The sequence below is a fragment of the Anopheles arabiensis genome, chromosome 2 (assembly GCF_016920715.1).
Source record: "Anopheles arabiensis isolate DONGOLA chromosome 2, AaraD3, whole genome shotgun sequence".
NCBI classification, from domain to species: Eukaryota; Metazoa; Arthropoda; class Insecta; order Diptera; family Culicidae; genus Anopheles; species Anopheles arabiensis.
The window spans coordinates 71,167,966-71,186,671 of record NC_053517.1 but is presented as its reverse complement, the minus strand read 5'-3'; the positions used below and the strand labels follow the sequence as shown (position 1 = coordinate 71,186,671).

At 47.9% G+C, this 18,706-nt stretch overlaps 1 protein-coding gene across 2 annotated transcripts in view; it reads right to left on the bottom strand.

Annotated features, from left to right (window-relative positions):
- The window catches only part of LOC120908875 (homeobox protein araucan-like), a 104,182-nt gene that overhangs the window by 9,018 nt on the left and 76,458 nt on the right, over positions 1-18,706 (bottom strand). For both annotated transcript variants that reach the window (XM_040320327.1, XM_040320328.1), the window contains exon 4: positions 7,399-7,721. In XM_040320327.1, the coding sequence (XP_040176261.1) occupies positions 7,399-7,721 (323 nt within the window). The remainder of the gene's footprint in view (positions 1-7,398; positions 7,722-18,706) is intronic.

Sequence of the window (18,706 nt, the reverse complement as noted above, 5' to 3'; positions counted from 1 at the left end):
ATGTGTGGCGCGTGATGGTGTGTTGCAAGCGGTTGCAAGCTTTGCATGCAACCATCGATGCATCATCGAATGTGATTTGGTTTTGCTTGCGTAGGAATGGGGACGGCCATTGCGGTACAGACAGCTGACAGTCCGTTGAGGTTTAGTACCCAAAGCGGTAAAATGATGGAGCGGTCCAGCTTGTCTTTCAGTCTATATTGAATGACAATTGGAACTATGAGCAATTTGCGTCAGGAATTCATTTTTCATTTAATAGTTTTCAGTTCTTCAATTTTATCAAGTTTGAATGCGTTCATTGAGCAACGCATTTTGAAGAAAATATTCAATTACAATAACAATATTTAAATTATTCTTTTTGACCAAATTTTCCTACGACATTGGCTCTCTATCCGCGTTGCAAAAAGGTACGCAGGAATTGCAAGCCGAAATTGTCTATTTGATCGATTCGTTTTATGACGACACACCATAGCGTCACTACAGTCTCGTTGCAAAACAGACAAACAACCTTCCGGTACAGATGGGGCCAGTGGATGGCATGGTGGTGGCGTTAGCGTCACTTTTTGAATTTGACGCAATGGCCACCTGCCACAGACAGAATAATGGTCAAGCGAGCCTGGTTGCATGTAAAGTGCACTGCAACAGCTTGCCGCGGACCGTGATTCAAGACGAGCGTCACTAACTCATCTCCCAGACTTTGTCGCTTAAAAACGGACAGGATTTCGCCTAGACGTAGATCGCCTTGTGCGCCTGTCGGTGGAAGATACTGTCCGTAAAGGCATGTTTATGATTGGAGATAAATTTGTATCCATTCTTTACACGATTACAGTGTGCAGTTGCGCGGGACCAGAGGCAGGAGATTTGCGTGGAACAGAGGAGTTTATCCTTTCGAGGCGGAACACAAACCCATGTTCTGGAGCAGCCCAAGCAGCCCGAGCAATCTAGGAAGTGTTTAAATCATAACCTTCACTACGAGTCGGAAGTACGGCAAGTGTGTCCATCAGTGTGAGAAAGTTGTGAGCTTGGAAGTCTGTACTGTGTGTTCACTAGTGTGTGCGTAGTGACAGCAGCCATCGTTTCAGCGCAAGCAGCTGTGTCCAGCGTTTGAAGCGCCCGAAGAAAAGGATTAAATACTATATCCTCTGTAAATACGATGTACGACACGAAAGGGACGCAGGCTTCGCTATAATGTATCTAATGCTTAACCATTCACCAGACGGCGTAAGGCGGGATTGTCGGCAGCTATTTACTTGCCAAGTGCATGGCAGTGCGTACGCAAACGCCATGGCGGGCTTGCGGAGATGAAGGCGATCGAACAACAACAACAAGAGCAAGTACGATAGTTTGTTTGGTGACACATAAGAAAAGCCATAAATCACATCTTCAGTATGCTTGTTGTTTGCTTCCGACCAGAGTGTGAGTGGAGTCAGCAGAAGTTGTTGTCATCGGAACACTTTCCACTCTCTCTTTCTCTCTCTTTCTCGCTCTCCATCTCGCAGCAGGAGGTGACCATTATGCCTTCCCATCGAAACGAACAATTCGCTAACCACAATTTCACCACATCCTATCAGCCAACATAATCACAGTGGTCACAAATGCTGGAACAAAGCAAAATCAATTGCCGCTACGCACTCGGCAAACGGAAACCCGATGGCCGTGCCATCGCACGGGCAAAGAAAATATGCTTCCCATTTTTCCAAATCTAATAAAAATCATTGACCCTGAATAAACTTATTTCAACAATTTGATATGGTGAATTAAATCTAATAACAGTAAACACCCCGACGCTCCTGGGGCGACGCGCCCGAAATCGTCCTCGACACCGAGAGATTTAATGACTTCAACCCGCCGTATGAAAACAGCCCTCGCTCACACACAAACACACAGGCTGCAGGATGCTCACCCTCGATGTTGCGGTGTAAAAACCTAGGGATTGCAAACCAGACGCTATTTTCGGTCCCCTCTCGGCAAAGGATGCGAGCAGGCAGGCGTTCTTGCGAGAGGGCCCGCCACTGCCAGTGTGAAATGGTTCGTTTGGTCCAGCCCAGCCAAGCACACGCAAACCGAGGCGTCAAACGGCACCCCTCGGGAAATAAATAACGATGCGAAGGGTTTGCCAAACTCGGATTGCGCTACGGTTGTTTGAGCTCGGCGAGGGAGAGCAAATGAATTGAGTCTTAATAAGTGATATTATGTGATTTTCATTCAATTGAAAACATTGCACCACCACAACGCGCAACCCCTTGGCCCTTTCCGCTCGGTGCGCAGATCGCTGACGGAGGGGTAGTGGTAAGAGAAGGGGAAAGGGTGAGTTTAGTGTTGAGCCAGCAGAGGGTAGCTAAGGGTGTCGGCCTGAATCAACGAGTGCGTCCGTTAACGAGCGGGAAAATATATTGCACGATGGATCGAGCGTGCTATTTAGCGAGAACTATCGATGAAATCTAAACACAGAACAAGGGACGTCTACCGGCAAAATGTGCACTGATAAACAGGATCGTACGCTTTAAGTGAAGGTAATTTATTAGGCAGGCTCATTCATTTGGTTGGATGGTTTGACGAATGAGCGCAGTTATTTCATATTAAAAAAAAAAATAATTAACGTTGGATACAATTCATGCAACGATGTTTTTTTAGTTCATGAAACCTCCTTCATTTTACAGTACATCAACGGCTAAACGTTTGAAATAGGAAAGCAATCCAAAGCATGTTCACATATGGTAATGAGCTAAGCGTCTTACTCGTGTCATATTGTTTAGCCTCATTCGCTTAGCAGCAAACACCGATGTATCAAATAAAAGTAAAACCAAACCCATCAAAGATTCATTCGAAAGAACGGAAGGTTTTAAGTGCTCATCACAATATCAACACACAGAAAAAAAGTAAAACCATTAGCCCTACCGTCAGATGCCTCGAATCCTTGCTACCTGCTCTGACGGTGATGAAATCGGACACCCATCCATCCAGCCCACCATAAACGCTCTTTCCATCCTCTGCAGCCGTTCCTAAACGCGGCCTAACCGAGCCTATCAAGCGTTTACGCGGCCGAGCAACAGCGAACGAACGCAAATCAAAGTGAGAATTCTGACACCTTGCAACAATCGGAAATCGGAATAAGTCAATTTGCGAACCTTCCGCTTGCGCGACAAGGGGCGGAGACCGGAGACTGTTCGCCAGCCTTTTCCCCAACCGTACCCTACTTTAACACCGCTTTCCAAGAAGGCACGCAAGGGAAAACTTTGCACCGGGGTGTTGTCTTTTTTTGTTGTTCCTCGCTTCTTTGCACTCTCTCCTTGTCGTGTTGACGCAACCGAAGCGGAAAAGCCACGGTGGGCCATATGGGAATTTGAGGCCACGCTCTGTCCCTCGCATTTCCCGCGTTGATGTTGATAGATTTTCGAGGTTTTTAGCCCAGGGAACGACTGCCCTCCAGGCAGCTAGCCCGCTGTTCTTTTGCCGTTCGTTTGCGAGCGCAAAAAAAAGAGCAATACAAAGCAGTCACCCTCCTCGATGATGGACCGCACAGCATTGAGCAGTTGCCGACAATGGTCCTGACCCTCCTGCAGCAAGCTGCAACGAGGGGAAGTGTTTTATCCCGAAAATCTCGCCCTAGCTTCTTGAGGGTCGGGCATAGCTGTCGTGAGGAGAGACGAATGCAAAGGGGATGAAATCTTGATGACTGTGCGTGATAATATATCCATTATCCGATTAAGTTAAGTGAAAATGCCACTTGTTATTTAGATATTCATTGGCCTCCGGGAAGCGGCCGGCATCCGGGGGCTGGGAACGGGCAATAGGGGAACGGAAGTTGGTGAATTTTTGCCGAACCAGGCCAGGACAAAAGTTCGGTCAGAAACGTTTGGCTTTTTGTTACAGCCGACTTGATAAAGAGGCTTTTATAAGCCCGCAGGGAACTTGGGACTAGAATTTCCAAGAGTTTCGCTCTACCGGGGTCGGGAGGTAATGCTCATCACGGGGGCCCATCGGAGGTCTATCGGAGTGTTCAGGAAACTCTCCCGAGGGTTTGCTTTGCCAGCCTCGGCGGTTGTTATTGGAGTGAGTGGCAAGTTTCAGTTTCAAAAACCATCGCACACGATATGACCTTCCCCCTAGAGCTGTCAGAGTCCTGCCGGGCGGTGCGGTAGGACCGAAAAGTGAACAGATGATACCGATTTCCCGTGGAGACAGGAATGTGGACAGCTCTGGCACTGGGTTCTAGTGTCGTTTCGATGCTCTCGTTTCAATTATCGCACTTTATGCATTGCCTAATGATTCCATTTGCGAGTGTCCCGCACGGTCGTAGCGTTTTCTGACAGCCAGCCGTCCGCAGTAAAGTCCCCGTCTTCGTTTGTCAAATTGGATGAAGTGATTTTAATTTCCACGACCGTTGGAAAGAATAAAATGGGATGAGACGGTCACCTCCTTCGATTCAGCTCGTGCTGAGGACGGTTCCGGTCGATCCTCTTCAAACTCCCGGGAAGGGCTAGCGCTAGGATCCACATCCGTGCACGAGGACTGCGAGCTGCACGCCTGCAGCAGCCCAGATGGCGATGGATTACCGCTACACCGGGGTGAGGTTTAGTTTTCATATTCAATTTGTTGAATTTGAGTTACGCGCAAAAACTGTGAGCGATTCATCAAGGATTCCGGGCAGGATGTTTTGAGTGATATTTGACAGCCGAGATTTGACGCGACGCGTTTCCGCTGCTCGGTGCGCCACGATGCTGGTACTACGCGAAGGATTAGTTTCGCTATTAGCAGCTGTTTCCTCACGTTTTCCCTTTCCGTATTTTTTTGTCTTTCGTAAGCTTCCCTACTTTCGTCACATTGCGTTCGATTGAGCGTACACGATCGGCCAGCGAATCTTTAGCCATTAGATATATTTATATTTGATATTTGCCCCGCCACTACTGATCCGGCGAAGCGCAGATGACGACAGCGACATTCGCTGCTAGCCACTGGCGTCGCCAGCCCATGGTTTCCGGGCGATGAAACCGTGTCACTTTTCGGGGTCGGTGAAAATTCATCACTAATTAAAACCGTACCGATTTCATCAATTAATTAAATGCTCGGTTCGGTGGCATTTTTCATTCCGCCATGGCCGATTTAATTTTTACGCTGGAGCGAACGCGCCTGGGGAAGAGTGGGAGAGTCGATGGAAAACCCACAAATTGCGCACTGTTCTTTCGGATCCGAGCTCGGCAACAGGCCGGCCAAATGGAGAGTGGGAACGGAGGGAAACCGAATCGGACGCTTTGGCAAAACGATTCGAATTCGGAACCAATTTGAAAGTGAAAATGCAAATTGATGGGCAAGGACGGGGAAAGCGGCGATAGCACGGGCGGGCTATATGGGTATTATTCAAATTAAATTAAGGACCAATAGGGGATAGCAGCATCCTTGCCAGCGTCAGCACAGATACACCCCGCTCCATAAAAGGGTTGTTGAATAGAAAATTAAACTTTATTATAATTTAATATGATTAGTCCTATATAGAGCGTTCTACCGTTCCTGTGCGGGTAGCGGCGGAGTCCCGAGTTTAAATAGAGTTTCGAGAAGGAAGATGTGATCCTTCTTGCCTAACTAGGCCGGGATAGGCCGTTTGTTGGATCTTGATGGACCTATTTTAAAATTTAATCAATAAATAAAAGGATGAGCCACCCGTCCTTGGGCTATACATTTTCATCTTGACCTCTACTTTACGAAACAGTGATGGGAAGTTTGTTGTTGATTCCTTTTCTTATTGTGATAGAAGTGGTCTGACGATTTGGCCACTTTGATGAGGAATTTTGGTCAAATATTCAATAACCGATGAGTTCAACTAAATTAGTACATATTTCGAGGTGCATCATATTTTAACACGTCGATGGACTGTGTTTATTAAATAAATGTTCTTTTTGCAGAGTTCATCACTAATTTTATTTGCTTCAAAACTTTGTTTGTCTCAAGAACTTTTAAAATTTCTATTGAAGTAAAATCCATAAACATTCAAACAAAAAGCAAAGCCATTCATCATTGGCGTGTTTGACAGCTTGTTTCGATAGGATTCTTGATGCATGAAAAAGTAATCTTTCCAGGCTCCTTTTAGCTAATTTTTAAGGTAAGCAATGAAATAAATCGATCAATGTGCTTTGCAAGAGCACTGAATTTTACCGCCACCCAGATGGTACTTCTCTCGGGCAGCGGGCTAAAAATGGGCATGAGACATTCTTTAAACTGCTCCATAATTCACCACGGCAGCTTCATTTGGCCACTTTAGCAACCGTTCCGTCAGTGGGTGTATTGGCATTGTACTGCACCAATCCCTCGAATCCCCGAAAGACCTCCAGATGCTTTTCCCTTTAAAGTCAGCGTTGCACGACGAGCGCAAGTAAAGCAAAAAAGCACCTCATCCCGCACTGCTCATTGTTGCCGCCGTTGGGCAGCCTCCATCCGGGCGCCTAGAATAGTGGCTGTACTGTCTGCTTTGGGCTAAATACAATGGCAACCTCGTCCCCTTTGCCGCAGTCTACGTCAGCTCTTAATAAACACATTAAAGTTTCATATTATAAATGACTTTCCAGCGCGAAACGTATGCCGACGTCGTAAATTATCGTCCCTCAGTCTCCCGGCCTCGCCTGCCCACACTGGAAGGGAGAAATGTCCTCAGACGCATTCAGAAAGAGAAAGTATTCTTTTTATGCCGAGGGAGAGAGCGACCGAGAGGGAATCGAGGGCTGGCAGCCCTTGGTTTGATCCTGTTAGCAAACAAGCCCCAGCCCTACGATCCTTATCCGATCCGGCTAGATACGCTCGACTTTCCCGCCGTGATTATAATCATCACTTAGCCGTAGCATTATCGATGATGTTATGTTTCGGAGCTGCTGCTTTTGTTTCCCTCCGTAGGCGCGCGCCTGCGTGTGTGTGTGTGTGAATTAGCTTACATACGTGATACTGAGGCAGGTTGGTAGGAGGCGTATGGGGTGCATTAGCGCGAAACAAAACCAAACAGGAAGGCGCACACGCCGCCCTCCCCGTGCAAGTCATTCAAGGAAGAGTGATGATTATAATAAGAAAGGTAAACAGCATCATCAACATCTTCGCGTGCATTAGGCGCAGGAAAGGCGGAAAAAATAAGGAAAAGCGCGGTGTCCCTCGGCGAGCTGCGATGGGAAATTGGCGGTAGGCATGATTCCGCGGAGGATGTGTTTGTTTTTCCCGTGAGAACGCTAGGAAAAATGCAACGTTCTGCCGTTTTGCCGTTCGGCTGCCCGTTGTGTCGAAGAAATTGCCCACTCACACCCACGGCCGCAAGCAGCACGATACAGACACGACCTATCCGGCTGTCCCGTGCTCTGTGTGCACAGTGAAGCGAAGCCAAGAGGAAAAGCATCACGTTTCTGGAGGAATCTTCCGTCCGCTTACCTTTATGATCACGACCACCCTTGTCCGGATCGAGGTCGTCCTTGTCCTTCTCGTCGTCCGACACCATCGCGTCGTCGTCGTCGTCCGTCTTGTTCTTTGGCTCCCACGTCATCTTGTTCTCCTTTTTGAGCCGCCGCCGGGCGTTCGCGAACCAGGTGGACACCTGCGTCAGCGTCATCTTGGTGATGATCGCCAGCATGATCTTTTCGCCCTTGGTCGGGTAGGGGTTCTTCTTGTGCTCGTTCAGCCACGCCTTCAGCGTAGCGGTCGATTCGCGTGTTGCATTCTTCCGGCGGGCGGCCAGGTCGTACCCGGCACCGTATCTGGAAAGGAAGCAGGAAAAGCAAAGATTGGTTTATAACTATCGGTAAATAGTATTTCCACCGTTGCAAACAATCTAGTACAATGTATACAAATCAAATTCTGTATCAACAATCACTAAGGTTGGCATCGGCTGCAACTAAACCTTGGGATCAAAACAAGAAACTTAAGACACACACACACATCTCTGCACAACACCAGGCACACTACCAACAGGCATTCGGTAAAATAAGCGGAAGAAGTATAACCACCATTAAAATGACAAATTGTCTTTGCTCGACGCTCGCGCCTGTATTCGGCTGTCTGGATCGGTGGGGGCGCACACAGTTCTTCTTCCAGGCGACCTTCAGGCCCGAGCGACCGATCAAGCCGGCCCAACAACCGGTGCGGTTGCTTCATCGCGTACCATGGCCGTTTTATTCTATCTCCATACGCCCGTGCTTCGTTCGGGTTCTTTCGCGGGGCCTCTCTCGGGCGAATATATTCATAATCATAAATCATGCATGCAACCAGCGGGTGGAAGCTGACCCATCCAGCACGGTCCGGGATACACCTCAGCCGAACGCTCACCCAGCCCCTAAAAACGGGGACCAATGTGACAGCCCCATAAGGGACGGCGCGAAACATGTCACACGTTGCGCTGGGCGTCTGGCCCAGCCGCGTCTTGAGGAATGCCTGTGCCTGTAGGAGAGTCTGCCCCGAATAGTGGTCGATCATACCACGGTCGGTGGTCGTGGCATTAAAGAGGAGGAGAGAACTTCCCTTCCGCCCAGTGGCCTGTGACGCAAGCTCAGTTCACGTTCGGCTGTTTGGTGGTTCATAAATCCCGCGGTAAAATAATTATTTATTTGTCTGTTTGTTTGCTAGTTTGTCCACAGGTTGGCTACTTTGTGTGTGTATGTGCGCTAGGCGAACGCGCGTCGTGAATGTCGAGCTCGTTTTTCCTGTTTCGATGGGAAGAGCCCTTCCCGGCGTGCCTTCCGTATCGTTCGGGCGAATAAAATGTTATCGTTCATCCGGATCCGGATCGTTGTCTTTTGCCGACCGGCAGTAAGTTAATCGAATATGCATTTCTATTCTCTTCAGCCCTGAACCAACCCACCTTGCCACCGTCTTAATTCAGTCGCTAGTTTTGGTTTGTTTGTTCTTTCCAGACCAAGCCATATGAGTTATGACCCTCGAAAGGGGTAATTTATTCAAGCTGAAATATTAGTTCCAGGACAATTCGTGACTAATAAATTCATCATCATTTAACAAATGATAACAATAATTCTACCACCGCACCTCCGTCCATTCCAATGTTCGGACTCTTCCCGCTCCATCAAAAGGCACAATGGTGAGCGAAAAGCGATCAAGCACATCCAGATCAACGCGCATTGCGCTAGATAAGCATGGTTTTGTAATCCCCTGATCTGCATGTATCGTGAACAAAGCACAGAAGACATATTTCCCTATTTAGTTAATCCCCACCGTAGCGTGATAAGAGTGATCTGTTCCTGGTACCGCTCACTATTTAAGCCTGACAATGAACAACTATCCCGCTGCTACGCCGAAATAGACAATCTCTTGTGAAGATTTAAATCGATCTTAGCGCACGCTCTTCTGCATCAAGACCAGTAGCTGCGCTTGGAAGCCCTCCCTGGTCCTTATAACAAAAGTGAGAACTTCGATCGCATTCTTCACAACCCCAGCCCAGATGTGAGCCAGAAGGACCACCTCGGGTGGCCACGATCACTACCAGGTGAGGTAGCAGCCAGTAGCACTGTTACTGGTTCGGGGGTTCCGTCTCCCCACCTGCCGTCTCGTGCACCAGGATCGCTGGATCGTATTATTTATTTGATAAACCAAATGAGCATCAATTCCGTGGCTAAATACAGATGTTATCGGATCGTACGGCTGGCTCGCGAGTGGACGGCGCTCGCTGGCGGCCCATGTCCACGCGCGCTCGTGTGTTTGTGTGTATGTCTTTGAACATATTCCAGAAAATCTCCCCTAGCAGCGCTCGCTGATCCTGCCCGGCAGTGGGGCGGGAGATCACTCACTGCCGATAATCGCAACCATCATCGGGGGGCTGCTGGGTTCGGGCGCACAACAGCAGGGAGGCAACGTTCGTGAAAAGCAGCGGCTACCGTGGAGACCGCTCAAGCCGCATTATTGTTGTCGATTTTGATCTTGTTTCTTTTTTCTCTCCTATCGTATCTCATTTCTTTTGCTTCTCTCGTGCCTCGGACTCTCGGGCCTGCTTCTGGTCATTCAATGTTGCCATTGCTGTGGCGATGGACAGAAACCGTAGCGGCCGCGCGTTTCAAACGCAACATCAGACCGTAAGGGAGACACTCTGCCAACGTCCAACCAAAACCGACAAGATCAGTCTTATTCTTGATGTAAAGGAATCGTGCATCGGAGGATAAACAAAAAATCAAGATTAATAACGGTAATGAGTCCCAATTAATTAAAGTTGAATAATAATCGGCCACCAGGCAGGATATGAAGACAGGATCCAGCAAGCAAGCACGCGAACGGTAAAAGATTTGACAAAAAAAACACGCTTGAACACAAAGACATGAACTTTCAAAAAGCTTTTAAAACTGATCGTTTGTTAAATAAATGGCGCTTCTAACAATAACAACAACAGCAATAACGACAACAACAGGGTAAAAAGGAAGCTAACCAAACGAACACAGCTGTGGCACAATCGGGAGGGATAAAAAAGGAACAATTACCGCAGAACTAGCCCGTACTGAAGTACGACGCTTCACGGTTTGTGGTTACGGCTTTCACTTCCAGGATGACATCGCAACAACACTGAGTGCTTTAAAAATCGCATCACCATTCGGTGCATCAGTCCCTGTCAATCATGCGGTTTCCAGTCACGCATTATCTACAGCCTCCCAATAAGGCCCAGCCCTCCCACCAGTTTGCTGCGCGAGAGGAACGGGAGGATTTGGAAATATGAAAATTAGTCCCCACACCATCCGTCGCGCTCTATCGGTGCGCGGTGTGCACTTAGCGTGGTGTAGTGTACTAATTTTTGTTCCCGGACGGACATTCGCGGTTGATTGCACTCGTGATGTGGCGCTGCTCGCGCTTATTCACTCCACGGGGAGGTTGTCACAGCGCGAGCGAGCCACGGCGGTTTGCGTGGCATTCATTATCACCCACGTTCGGGGCGCGAACGGTTTTGGAATGTGTGGCAGTGGTGAGGAAGGGAAAGGGAAGGGAAGTGGTGTCAGATGAACTATTGCTCGGGCAGTTAATTTTATTTATATTCCCCCGGACCGGCCGTGTACCGATGCTGTACCGAACCGCTCTCCTGCTAGCCTGTTTGATTTTAGGGATGCGCAGCAGGCGAAGGAATGCCGCAGGAGGCACAGACACGATCACGAACTGGCAAATTGAAAAATAAGCGCAAAAATGGCTTCATCCCCAGCTACATGTGCATAGTCGAGCACACAAACACTGCCGTGTCGCGTGAAGGGCTCTCCCCAACTGCATCACTTGTGTCAGTGAGACAAATGTGGGCTGGCATTGGGGGGAGCGTTGTACACGGGGGGGAAGGTTATTATTTTTGTTTAATTCTTTTTCATTTAGTGCAGTCACTAAAATGCTGCTAAAACTGTGTCCACTGCACGCTGGAGGCTACACTCGCTGCGTATAAATCATCCATGATTAAGCCACCCAGTCGAAAAGGTTCACAGGAGGGTTCACCACACACCACTATCGTCTGTTGTGCAATAAAGCTAACGATTGAGCTTCATTTTTTGCTGTCTTTTTAAATGGATCGATTTAAACGCATCATCCAACAGCTTTGAAATAGATTTCTGCTTAGCACTGTAACATTTGTGTCAATTTGTTTTAACATCTTGAGTCACACTAGTATGCAGTGTCATAAACAACCCAGTGATACATAAACCAATTCATCATATCAGCTGACAAAACTAGCCAAAATGGCTGCATTTGATAATTCATGGAGAAATCTGTGAGCAAATTGAATGCGCAAGTTGTTCAAGCTAGTTCGCAAGCTATGTTCTTTTCAACCACATGTTTTATGATGATTCGTACATGTGACATGTGTGCGATTCGTATCGTTTTCCCGCTGTCCTACTCGTTTGCTAAATCGCTTCAAGACATGCAGTTCCTGTTTGCCTTGTTTGCAATTTTCGTTTGTCTATCCGTATGCAACAAGCTATGGCCGCCACACCGGTAGATTGTCCGTATCAGCTGTACACGTTTTGCATGTGCATTGCCGCCGGTGTGCCGACGGCGGTGACAAAGTTTTCCGCCTTGCGCACGAAGCACACACACTCGCAGGTGACAGACACGCTCATTATCGTCGCCATGTTATTATGAGTGGTTGTTAATTAGTAATTTTGATAATTGCTACAACACGCATAAAGATAGCCACATTGTCGTTTGCGCTGACAGTGGTTCGAATTCGTGCTCAAAGATTAGATTAGAGAATGGATATTTTATTGCAGGAAGCATGTTTCTGAAGGGAATGACAAGATGAGAAATCACTGCTGCACGTGAATCAAACCGATACATTATTTATCGGCCTGTTGCTTTGCATTATTTATTGTCAATATTGTACAAAATAAAATAAGAATCACACATAATTTATGTTAAAATCTGTGTTGTAGTTAGTAGCTAAAGCTTTGCATACCCTTTGACGTATTTTTTCCAGTGTACTAGGCATGCAAAATACCAATCTTTTTTTCCATAACCCATACATGCAACGAGCTCAAGGCAAAACCCTTGATGCCTAATGACATTACCTTGTCATGATGGTTCGGTTTCGATCAACCGGCCACAATCAGCGACCAAAACGCCGGACACAGAAATGCACTTTTTCTCGTGCGTGCTTCGCCACTTTTATGCCATATACAAACGCGCGCGCATATGTCCATGCAAGTGCAGTGACGATCGGCTGCTAGCAAGCCAGGCAGTAGCAAATTATCATATTTGATTAGGTATTAATTACATGCATTTTCGTCTGCATTTAATTACAATGCACCGACACCAGTACTACTACCACCGCTACTACACATACAAACACGGTGGGCTGGTAATGCACTGTTGCTGTTCCCCGTTAGCCCTGGGGAGCCTTACATGGTGTGTGACTTTTATTTTCCCTCCACCACACATCACAATGCAGTGCTGCCAGTGGGTTCTCTCTCTTTCTCTCTCTCAAACATACACATACGTGTGAGCCGCCAAGCACAAAGCCGTCTGCCTCCATCAATCGTGAGTTTGTATGTGAGAGATTACTAGAGAGGCACACAATAGGGAATCTATGGCCGATGATATTACGTGCATTTGATTGCCCATTATTAGGTACAAATATTGTTTTTGTTGCTCCATCTTCGGGCAGTCGTTTATTGGCTTAGTTTTATTTTATCTGATGCTGTCCATGTGCGCGCGTGTGTGTGATTGTGCATTTCAAAACATACGTTACGGGGTTGTTGTTTGCATGTCGCTCGAATAGAGCGCAATTTGCATCGGATGCAAATGGAATAAGGTTGTAAAGTACACTTGTTCCCGACTAATTCGTTGCTAACGGTTTGCTAATGGATGCGTTTTACGAGCGATATTAGAACATCACATTAGACGACGATGCCATGCGTCGATTTGATATGATCAATTATGTTTGTTAATAAACGTTCCAACGATGGACAAAAAGATAGCACAATAACCTAGGTCGATTTGTAAAAAAAATACTATAGAACTCAAAAAAAAAGCTTTTGTACTAATTATGACCCATTTATAGTTCGAAATAATATAATTTTCAGAAAAAGACTATATAAACCAATTTAAAAATAAGAAAAACTAATAGCCTACAAAGTTTCTAAGAAAATTTTGATTGATTAACTTTACAACCAATTGAAAACAAGGAGGCCACTTGATTGTTAAAGTCTTTGGCTGCACGATAATCAACGTAAACCGCTTTGCACAACTACCACCAGGGCGGCAACGACGACGACTACCAGAAGTTCACGGAGAATTCAAACTTTAAAACAAAGGCACCGATGGCGAACAACCCTAACCCGTCCGACACCTTCGCTTTGTTTTGCTGGAGAGAAAATTGAAAGCGAACCGAAGCGAAAGTTCCTAAGGCTACGATACCGGCTACCGGTCGGAAAACTAAATTCATTTTGCACCGTGCGGTAGGAAAAAGTTTTCCGTTTTCGTTGCAAAAGTCACTTTCATTCGACATTGCCTCGACTGTGCCTCGAACCCCGAGCCATACCGTTTCCCTCGGAAAATCATCAACTTTTGCTGTGCACGGATCATGCCGTACAAACTATTTGGCGTTAAGAACGTTCCATTTTTGCTAGAATCAAAAGGAAGAAAAAAACCCCTTCAGAACTGTCTTTTCTCTCTTTCTCCGCCCAGACATCTGTAGCGCAAAAAAAGGACGAGGCGCAAAAAAAGCGTCTCCGGCAAACACTTTTAACACCGTGTCGTATTCGGAGCTGCGCCACCAATCTCGGGTCATAAAAATGGATGTGAAACAATAGATTTAATAGTCGTACTACACTACTACGTACAAGCGAAACTTTTACTTGACGCCTAGCTCGTGCTCACACCCCTGGCTCGGTGCTGGTGCTCTCTTTCTCGCCCGCGCACGCCGCCGAATGGTGGGGCTTTGAAGGGCAAACAAGGGGAAAAGGGTTGCCCACTTTTGACATGTACCATAAATTACAATTAAGCTCAACATATGTATCAACTGCACCACCCGGGCCGCTTCGTTCCTTCCTACGCGAGGCGTGTGCATCGGCCATTGCTCGCCGTCCCATTCGCACATTGCGCCGGTGCGTTATCCTTGTTTCTCGCAGCTTCCCGTTTGACATTTTGCACTGCTGCGCGAACTGGTGGAGCAATCAATTTGGGGCCGCGATGCAGCGTCTTTCCCCTTCTCGCTGTGAGATTCCAGCACAAGAAAGGAACTCTCTCGCAGGCTCTCTCTATCTCCCGCGCGGGCGCGCGCGCTCGCCCTTCCTGGCATGTCAACGGTCGGCGCGTTCGCGTGAGAATTTCCACGCGGCAAGATTGCGTCCGTCCAGACGCGAATCGAATATGATGATATACCCACAACCTGCCGCCCCGTTTTGTCCCACCCCCCCATACGGCCAGCTGATTTGCATGGTGCGAGCGAGATTTTCAACGAGGTCGCGTTTTTCGCAAGTCGCCCGGCCGGGCGCGGAAAGCGAAATCTAAACGATCTCGTGTACGACAACCCAAATAGCAAACTCGCTAACGAACGACGGCAACGACGGAGCGAATAAAGGCAAACGTCACCGCTCTAATGTCACCTCGGCGGCTGTTCGCGTTCTAAAATGGCTGTCCCGTCGATGACGATGGTTTTAATTTTAGATGCTCGTTGCGATACACCACCGTGCCCCTGCCTCGTGTTGTTTCCCGTGCCACTCGCTCCTGTTGTCTAGCCGAGCATTGAAACGAACGCGATACACGGTGGTGAGTTGCATGGTGGTTTTTATTTTGGGTGTTATTTTTCTCCCCACTCTCAACATTTGAGTGTGTGTTTTTTTGTTCCTGTGTGCAATGAGAACTGATGCAAAGCCACACCAGTGATGAAGATGCCACACGACCAAGTTTATCGGTGTGCCTGTGTGTGTGTGCATTCTGTGCGCCAATGCTAGCAGTAGAGTGGGGCAAATCCGCAGCGAAGCGACACAATAAAACCAAGAAAAAAGCAGAATCAAACATGGTTTCTAAAAATTGCATTTGCATCGCATGTTGCATTCTTCTGCCCTGCTCTAGCTCGGCACCGCTCACTTTGCTCCCTCCTCCCCAAAGGGATGCGGTGGTGTGTTGTCAAATTTGTTTTTCTTGTACTCCTCGCTCCCTTTTTTTGCACCCACCGAACCCCCTTCCCGCACGGTTCCCAGTTCGGTCCCAGCAACCGCATTGTTTCGTGCAGTTCGTTAAATGTCGCGTCTAAACAAATTGAATTTTTCACCCAAAGCCCCCTTCTCCCTGCCTGCCAGCCACTCAGCCAGCTCGGGAATCTGTTTGCGCCTGGTTCGTTTCAACGGTTGCCTTTCAGTGGTGGCCTCTAATCTCGGGTTGTGTGTAGTAGCATAACGCCAGTTCAAAAGTGCTCTCCGAGAGCAAGACCACTACACAGCGGATGATGCCAAATATCCGGTGTTTAGCAAGCTGATAACATGATCCTACTTTGCCACCCTTGGATCCGTGGGTGCGGGATGATGAGCTTAGGCGAACGTTTTTTGGGCGCTTGTGGTTGGTGCTTGTCCGGTATGGTGGGGGGGGGGGAAGACGAAAGGGTGATGAAGCGTATTTCTCTCGGGCAAAAGTGTTGCCAATAGCGTTCGATATACTGTTTTGACAGTCAAGTTGGCGGTCATATGGTTTGAAATGGCAACTGCTGTACAACACAAATACAAGCTAATGTTTGAGCGAATTATTCAAGATTATGCAGTTTTACCCAATGTTTGACATTAATCCCAAGCGTTGTTTGGGAAGTTTAATGCCACATTTATCGTTTGACCTGTTGATTTCGTTAATCCGCTATGGAATTCAACATAATTGTTCGTAAAATAATTTTAACTGTTAGTTTAAGAACTTCACGCATTATATACCCCATATTTACGAAAACAACTAGCTATCATGTACTACCAGCCGTACACTCCCATCAGAAGAGCATTGTTACACCGGTATCTACTGACATACGACACACCGATATAACCGAAACCCCCAATCCGGTTGCCGGGGCCCCCCTTTCCCCCCAAAATCCCAAACCGAAAAAGCAAACGCTCGGAATGTGGATCGAGTAAATCGCCGTTACTAAACGTGAGCCTCACAGCCTCGCTGCACAACCTCCCAGCAGCTACCGGGTGGGATGCCGCCACCCCGGGATGCCGGCGTTTAACCCGTAGTGGAGCTAGCACGCAGCGAAATGGCAGCCAGGGAAAGGTATCGGTTGCAATATACACTCAAAACAAGACAAACTCACATACAAACACGCACACATACATGTAAAAAAGAAGACAAACATACGATAACAAAAAAAAACGTAGCAACAGCACGACAAGCAGCAGTTCGGGCGCACAAACCATGTTATGAAATAGTCATGCGCATTTATGTTGCGAACGAGCGAGCGGGGACCTCCAACGCTGCGGGACGCTCGTGTAGCCATTGCAGCGGCAGAAAGCAGTAAGAATATTGGTGACATGGTGCTTGTGTTAGTGGCTAGATGGGTAGATTGGGTATGGAACCGGAACCAGCAAAGCGTATCGGCACAAGATGTGACGTAGGACATGGAAAACTTAAATTTTCCTCCTCCCTTTCCATTTTCCCACCGGAGGGAAGCAATGTAAAAAACAACAAACAGCAATACACTGCCCTGGAGTTGGGTGGGGTGGGGTTTTTTGAAACGGTTTGGATAAGGGAACGAAAACATCAACAAAATCAATCCCAGTTGCCAGCTTTGTTTTACATTCAGTGACATTTTGCGAGACATTGCTCGAGGATGGGGGGTACGTTTGTAGCGCCTACTCGTGCTTCGTGCCCTTGCAAAATGAAATACTACGATGATAGGGCAGTAGAGAAGATTGCTATCTCTATTAGCATTTTGTACATACACATACACTCATGCTTTTGCACTGAGACTGAGTATGCTCGGTACGAGGAGATGGTAGTAACGTTCGGGAGTTACTCAACAGCTGGAACGAGAGGCTTGCCGTTTTGTGAAATTCTATCGAGATTTGCCCGAGCCGGGTGTGTTAGTGTGCAAAGTGTTTCCCTTGGTAGCGTGCGTCTATCAACCTCTGCAGCTGTGTTAGTGTTGTACAAAAGCCCCAAAAGAAAAGGGTTTGTCACATGCGTATTCACATACGTGCGTCACCACACACACACACACACACACACACACACACACACACACACACACACACACACACACACACACACACACACACACACACACACACACACACATCCACGCAAACTTTCCGCAGAGAATAACGATACAATCACCCCTTCCCTTCTATCGTGTGGCACTCCGTACTCGGAAACACATTTTCATAGCGAACAAATTTATCGGCCTATCCGTCGGGGGCGGTCGAGGGTTTTCCCCCGTTTCATCGTCGTCTCGTAACTTTAAAGCCATCCTTGGCCATCCCAACAGGAACAAGAACGCCCGTCGGAAGAATCTCCATCCACCGATCGTTGTCGTTTGCCGTTGTTCTCGGTCTTGTCCTCTGGTCGGTCCGGTGCGCCGGTCGTGTGCAGTATCACTTTAAATTTATTCAATTTATACATGTGAAACAAAATGGCGGCGCCTAATCGATTTAATTTTATGATAATGGCGAATAACATTATACCGGCTTCGTTCGCCCAAGGGAACCCGTCCACCAAAAGGGAATGATGGATGCAATGGACGGCGCACACTGCACCGCCAGATTCACTCCGGGGCCGGTTCGGGGATCGGACGGACGGACGGGCGGCCCGACAACGACGACAACGACGACACACGGAACGAGTTTCACACCGTTCCCTTTAGCGCTTCGCCTACCTACCAGACGCCTCGTCCTGCGCTGCACGCCACTACTGTCGAGGACATCGCCGCAAGCCATCGCAAGGAACGAGTGTAACGAGCGAGCGATCGAAGCCAGCGGAAACCCTCCACTACTCAACCGCTGACACGATGGACACCACCGAAGGGGCATCAGGTTGTTTTGTCCGGGAAGGGGTTTGCTTACTCCATCGAAAGGGGTAGGATCCGCTGTTCGAAACCTTTCGCTCGAAGCATTCTTCGCAGGGGAAAATGTTGTTTCCCAAACCTCCCCCAGGGGGGGACCGAGATGCCCAGGCTCTCGTTAGCATGGCGCTCGATTCAATCTCGTCGGCCCCATCTCGTCGCCATCTCGGTGCCGTTATCAGTCGCCAGCCCGTTTTTGGTTGGTAACGCCAGTTTTGGTGGTGTTGGTGTGGCGTGAGAGTT